General features: G+C 34.6%; 1 protein-coding gene across 1 annotated transcript in view; it reads left to right on the top strand.

Annotated features, from left to right (window-relative positions):
• The window catches only part of LOC108735500 (triple functional domain protein), a 95196-nt gene extending 92136 nt beyond the window's left edge, over positions 1 to 3060 (top strand). The window contains exons 8-9 of the mRNA XM_018467876.1: positions 1720 to 1830; positions 2779 to 3060. Of these exons, the coding sequence (XP_018323378.1) occupies positions 1720 to 1830; positions 2779 to 3060 (393 nt within the window). The remainder of the gene's footprint in view (positions 1 to 1719; positions 1831 to 2778) is intronic.
• Positions 3061 to 7229: the final 4169 nt, after the last annotated feature.

Below are 7229 nucleotides of genomic sequence, written 5' to 3'. Positions count from 1 at the left end.
TATATATATTATTTTTATTTTATACATATTTTTATTTGATTTGAGCAATATTTTTGGCGTTATCGGAAAAGCGTTTGATATTCGATCCAGATGGCCTTGGTGTAGGATTGGTTCTCCTCTTGTAGGAGTACTGATGTTTCACCAACAGTTGAATGTTTCTCATAGCACCAGAAATATATTGTACTTGATGCAGTGGCGGGAAAGTTTATGTTTGTATTGTCAGTTCACTTAGAGAAAAGTACAACGTAAGCGATATGTCAGATGTTTTCGATGAAATTCCAACCGTAGGCATCTGGCAGCAACTTCTATCAGTTATGCTAATTGAGGCAGTCCTCGCACATCGATCTGGCTTCGTGTATCTTTCTCTAAGTGAACGGACTCTACCACAAAATGAACATGAACGACAAATTAATGCGTGCTGGCGGAAGATGCCTTGCAAGAAGGACATGTAATCCATTTTGAAAGTACTAATACTGTCGGATAAATTGCTAAATCGGTGTTCTCATCTAGGCTATGGTCATCAATTTCGAGTATCAAGCACTTTTCAGTTTTCGATGACAGTTCTAGTTGACAGTTGCCCAACTTCCGTTGCCTCTTGAAATGCTGCGCACAGATTGTAAAATTTTACTTTCAACGCGCACAATCACGTATAATAAAATAAAGTCTATTGATGTTTAAGATATAGATACCTACCTAAACATATTACAGTCATTATGTTTTTGAGAAGTAATTTATTTTTTATTAGAATATAATAACGAGTTTAATTTAGAAAGAAAAAAAATGTTAAACCGACTCTATTATTTTACACATTTTCTTTCAATTTTTGTAATTAGAGAAAACCGAGATTAGTGTTTAGACAGGCACGTATCTAGAAAAATTCGTATTTTTGCAAGTGACCTTACTGGAAATATATTTATACTTCATCATTAGAAGGTCGTCAGTCCTAAGATTGAAAATTAAAAAGCAGCAATATTATTCAAGTTTCTTTACTCCTATTTCCACATCTGATAAGTCTGACTAATTTTCTTCTAACTTCTATACTACGGACAGAAAAGAAATTTTTTAAGAAAAGCAAATAACTTACAATTTATTTTTTATTATTGCCGGCTAGATTTTTAGCGATGGAAATAAAGTAGACTAGTTGTTATACTTCATTTACTTTCTCTAGCGATGTGCCCCTTCTAATGTCTTGGATGCGCGATGGCAAAATTGTAGGTAGGGAGAAAAAAGCTCATTATACTCTCGACTCTTGTTCATTAAACATACTTTTTCATACAGTACCTGCCAAAAGTTTTGTTCGATCATGAATAGTAGTGCGAGTCGAAAACAAGCGTTAAAGCCTTTAATATGTCTTCAAATATAAATAAACATCTCGTTGATATTTTCAGTAGTAAATGGTACCAATAACAGCACATTTGAGCAATACAATTGTAGTGGATAAAATGGTCAATTTTTCCGTGCAGTACTGTACGGATTATACGCTCCTCACCGGTTAAAAGTTTGGCCGACAGTTGTCTCCTTCCTTTTCTGGCCTAGTGCTGTTCTTTTCTACTTTGCGCCGGTCAAACTGAAGGTCACATCGCTAGAGAAAGTAAACGAAGTATAATAATGACTTCAATAGGTCTATTATGATTCGATTTCTAAGTAGATATGTGCCTAAATTTTTTTTAGAAGAGGAAATGCGTCAGTTAGATTGAGTAATTAATTAATTATTTATAGGTGTATAATTCGTATCAGTCGTTGTTAAACGGCCTGGATGTAATGCTGCAAGTGTGCCATAAATTACCATTGTCTATCGATAATTACAAGAAAAATGGAATTGTTTTTAACGTACGGAATTTTAATTAAACTTATACCCTTGTTTGTCTATCGCTTATTTTACTTAATAACATTGTAGAGACACTTTTTCATTTTACTACATCGTTGTACTCTGAAAATAGTTTTCTGTCACGTACTTTTAACAAGGGTTCAGGTTGAAGGCATTACTTTGTGACATTATTTTTGTACTTTAATCTGAAAATGTCTTCTTTATATTTCTTTGACGTAACTTCGGTGTTGGTTGCTAACAGGTCCACAGTACAAGTAAGAAGCTCCTTTATCAACTTGACCATTTAGTCCAAATATGCAATCAACCTGGGATGGAAAGGAAACATGTAAATACATCTCTCTTCTATCTCCTTTTATAATTCTCTCATATTAAGAAGCTGATTGCCAAAAAAACAGTAGTCCTTCGAAAAATTCTGTTCAATTTTTTGATCTGAAACTTAATTACGGTACCATTAACAATTAAAGATTACCTAAATTGGCTAATTAGATGCTACAAGGCGAAGTAGACCAATCACAGTACACATTTGAAGTGTGAACGATTTCTACTTATAGCGAGATGTGATTCGTCAATTGTTTCAATTTTTTTTAATTCTGCTGTAATTAAACGTATCGAAAAATGCTAAAGGAAATTTTATATAGTCGAAATTTTTGTCTTTGAGTATATTTTCTTGTAGCATAGTTTATTACTATTTGGTAGGCATTTGTTGCAGTTTAACTTTTTATACTTTCTTTACCAATTTATTTGGCAGTTAGCTCTCTTTCATTGAATTCACGTTTCACAACTTACTAAGCTATTTATTTCTTATGCGATTAACTTGATAATCGTTTCAAAAGCGCAGATTTCTTAATAGTAATTAGAAAAACGTGAGAGCTTTAAGCTTTTGAAACGATTACTTGCAATGCTACGATAAGTAGGCATTTAGCTAATTTTTTTTTATTTTCCATAAAAAGGGAGACAAAGCAAACAATTACGAAAATAGACCTGGTGGAAATCCGGCTGCAGATTACAGTGAAGGTGCTAGTCACGTCTTGGATGTAATCCACCAGATTTTAAATCATCACCGTGCTTTAGAACAAAAATGGCACGCAAAGAAAATTAAATTACACCAAAGATTAGCACTCAGACTTTTTCAGGAAGATGTGAAACAGGTAAATAATAAATATGTTAGAATTTTCTTGCTTCTGGAAATTGACGAAACACTACTCTACACGAAGAAAACTAAATGTTTATGACAACGCAAAAATTACAATTTTCGATTGTAAATGACTGAATTTGACGTAGAAATAATAGAATTTATTAGGTAACTTGTAATAATACTCTACACGAAGAAAACTAAATTTTTATGACAACGCAAAAATTACAATTTTCGATTGTAAATGACTGAATATGACGTAGAAATAATAGAATTTATTAGGTAACTTGTAATAATCTGGATTTTGACATGTTTCTGTAAAAATTATTCCAAGTTTCTTAATTATTACAATTAATGGTTCAGTGTAGGCTCACAGCCGTTGTTGCGCTACAGCGACTACCACACCGTCTTCGAGAATGTTCACTGTAATTGTGGACGAAACGTCAGGAGTTAATCCAAATAGACCACAGCCCATCAGCTCGAAAAGCTCTCAACATAGAACTAAAAGGAAATGTACAAAAAAACGTACTTCCTTCTACCCTTCATTAGGCTTGGCTCAAATTTTTAGATTCTGGCTTCGTCTTATTGATGAAATCCCAGTGACGGATTATGGTGTCAAAATTTTTCGACGTTTCGCCTCCTATCGCAAGAAGCATCTTCAGGAACACATCGTCGATTCAGGAACTCCAAGGCTGCAGCTGTCATCTGAAGAAAAAACTGAACAGTTCAGTCACTGCATCAACAACGTGAAGTTCCTGAAGATGCTTCTTGCGATAGGAGGCAAAACGTCGAANTCATCAATTCCAGGATATGACTTGAATAAATCAGGGACATTCTGCTTCTTTCAAAGTTGTCGCAAATGAGAGGTAACCACCTTGTGGTGGTAGTTTTTCTTTTGAATGTGATATAAAAGTCATTTTAGTAGTTGGAATTACCACTTCGTGATAGGAAAAGGATTCAACAGGATAAAAAACAGTCGGTTGTTAAGTTAATTATTTATTACGTAATTATTGAACAGTTTTCCTTTAGAAACGCAATTCTTCTTTGATTTATTATATCGCTGTTCGTTCTTTATCGATAGAAAAGCAATACTAATTTTTTTTTAATAAAGTGAGGGTCGTGTTATATTTTTAAACCATTCTTTTTACTTTTAAACATAAATTAGCTATCTACTTATTTAAATTAATTAGGCACAACTTATTTCTATTCTATTTTAATTTTGCTCTTATTTCCTGATTGATTGCGATCACCCTGTAACGAATCAATATTGATAATGGGAATATAATTAGCCATTAAAATACCTAAATAGAAAATATTTCAGGCAGTTTCGACTACTAATATCTGCAGCCACTTAAAAAGTCTTGAAACTTTGTGTGAAGTGCTTTAGTTTCCACCACGAAACTTTTGGTGTCACATGGAAATTGCTTTTTAGATAAAAATTCGCCGATAGATAGATGCACTCTAAAATCGCATTTCTCAGCATGAAATACTGAATACCTGTTTCAAACGATAAATGAAAAATTATGTCACTCTTTACTTCGTTATCGCGCTTGCAGTTTACTTTACACCTTCGAAAGAAGCTTTTCTTCCTTCCAATATTGATGTGAGAGCTTTCGAAAGCTGCCTCTATATTCAGACGTCAAAAATACGATGTTTAGCACGTCTGTGTGGCAGATGGTGCCACGGGTGTTACAATAATAATAAAAATCACTTACCGCATTGATCCTGTTTGTCATAACTGACTTACTTTACTCTCCCTGTCTCAGGGCGAAATTGCAATTTAACAAAATTATATACACAAAATAATTAGACTACAAATATGGAATTTGATAAACTTTTACCTAACTTTAATAAAGCGTTGGTAGTTAATTATTATGAAAATATAACATCTTTGTTGTATGTATTCATCAAAGGACGGGCATTATCCTTTGAAATTGATGCAGTTACCTTCAGCCATATTTTTATACAAATAATAAAGTAATATAAACTTTAGAGGCGTGTTGCACATTGTTCAAAAGATAGTTCCGATAGTTTCAGACAGTTTTTAAAGAAACAGGAGATATTTTCAGATGGACATGGTTATAAAAATATATTTCACACGCTCGTGCTACAAAGAAAGGAAAAATGCCCACGAGCAAATGTGTAATTTTTATTTTGTCTTACCTGTACGCAAAGGGAATAATCAGCGCAGTGCCGAAAATAGTGAGTCGATTTGAATGAAATTTTGGGAGGATTTTCTGACTATTACACAAGAACGTAGTAAGAACGGTTTTTGCGGAAATCGCATTCTAAAGGGTTGAAATAGTGGAAAACATTTCCCAAAAGTCTCACATGCAGTCGAGTGAGGTAATATTCAAAAATTTAAAAGAATGACATGCTCTCCGATTTTTTATTAGAATAGTAGTTCTTCAGTTTTATATATGTGTGTATTATTATCATAGGCGAAAGTGCAGCGGGTAACTGCTAGTAATGTTTAGATGCGCCGTACATAGACAACATTTCATTTTTAAAATAGTTTCTACGGTGCCTAGCGTCACTTATATGCAAAAGCTTTATTTCCGGAAGGTGTTTAATTAATTAATTAGACTGGAGGTTTTTGATGGCTTTCTACGGTCACTTACTCAGGGATTTTCCTGAAAACATCCCTGTATATTAATCATGTGAGAAATGCGATGATGAACTTTTTCGATGTTTTTGAATCTTCTGATGCCGTTCATGACCAAATATACTCTTTCTTGCGCTAAAACTACGAAAACACACGTGTTATTACTGTGCGCGTTTTAATCAGGCACACAACGAGTGAACCGTGTGCCCCGTCACAGCGCAGTCTTTTTAATCAACGTAAAACGCGAGATAATTAATTTGATACTAGGTGGGTGCCTGTCTACATCTATTTGTGATGCAAACACTACTTTCGAATTGCTTTTGAAAATATAGATAACAAAATAGTAGTAGGGATATAAAGCAAAGGATAACGCAGGGTCGAGTAGCCTTCAATAAAAATAAGTTATTTCTATGCTCGCGAACGGTTAATTTAGAAATTCGAAAAATATTGTTAAATGTGTATGTTTGGATCGCGGCGCTGTACGTGTGCGAAACATGGACGGTGGGCGCGGCGGAAAAGAAAAGCTTAGAAGCGTTCGAAATGTGGTGTTACAGGCGAATGATGAGGATTACCGTGGATAGAGAAGATTAGAAATGAAGAGGTATTAGAAAGAATAGGAGAACAGAGGACTCTACGGAAGTCAATAAGAAATAGGCGAGATAGGTTGATAGGATACCTTCTCAAGCATGAAAGTCTAGTCAGGGACATATAAGAGGCAGAAACAGGAGTTAAGAAGAGTAGAGGTAGACCTAGATTAGATTACTGTTCGCAAATAGTTAAGTATGTGGGATGTTCTAGTTATAGGGAAATCCAAAGATTAGCTCAGGATAGAAAGGAGTGGAGGTACGTGTCCAACCAGTCCTATGACTGACGACGACAGAATAAATGTATCGATTTTAGTAATTGCAAACAAATATGGTATTGTTTTAGTTAGGTCTCCAGGGTCTAGGTCAACGGCAGACCGCGGTCCAGATCCAGAACGCGTAAGATCAAAAACTGAACTGCCAAAAGTTTTTTGAAAGTATTAACTTTTGAGAAAGATTATCTGTGGATTATTACTGCGTCAACATTTGTTTAAAGGAGTAATTTACTTTCAAAAAATTTTGGCGGTCTAGTTTTTGACCCCCCGCGGTCCAGACCTAGAGCGCAGTCCGCCAGTTACTCTAGAGTCTAGGCCTCTAGGCCATGCCGCTGGATCATTTTTTTTATACGTTGAATTTTTTTGTGATGTACCAAATTACATCCTCACCTCTTCTGTTTTCTCTTCTTCTACAATCAATATTCAACACGTACGACAAAGCACTGTTTAGGATTATATAGCCCAGTTACAAACACACCGTATAAAATGTTAAAAATCGGTTGATTGGGACTTATGAAGGTAATTATGTTGGGTATCAAATTAAAGGAATGCAACGTTCAACGTCTGAAATATACCTTGTTACGGAGCGTGGCTCGCTTGGCGAAAGAAAAATAAAAACTTATGTATCTTCCGCTGCTGTACTGCTGTACCACATAGATTGTTCGGTAAGAACAATCAAAGAACTCGAAGGACCAGCGTATGTCCGATTAATAAGATGCGTATCACTTAATACGTTTATTAATCCTATACATACACACGACAAATTAATCTAACTTAAATTTACGATTACAAAAATTAATTGAAT

This window comes from Agrilus planipennis, unplaced genomic scaffold (assembly GCF_000699045.2).
Source record: "Agrilus planipennis isolate EAB-ADULT unplaced genomic scaffold, Apla_2.0 scaffold2, whole genome shotgun sequence".
Lineage (NCBI taxonomy): Eukaryota > Metazoa > Arthropoda > Insecta > Coleoptera > Buprestidae > Agrilus > Agrilus planipennis.
This window is presented reverse-complemented; position numbering and strand designations above follow the sequence as displayed.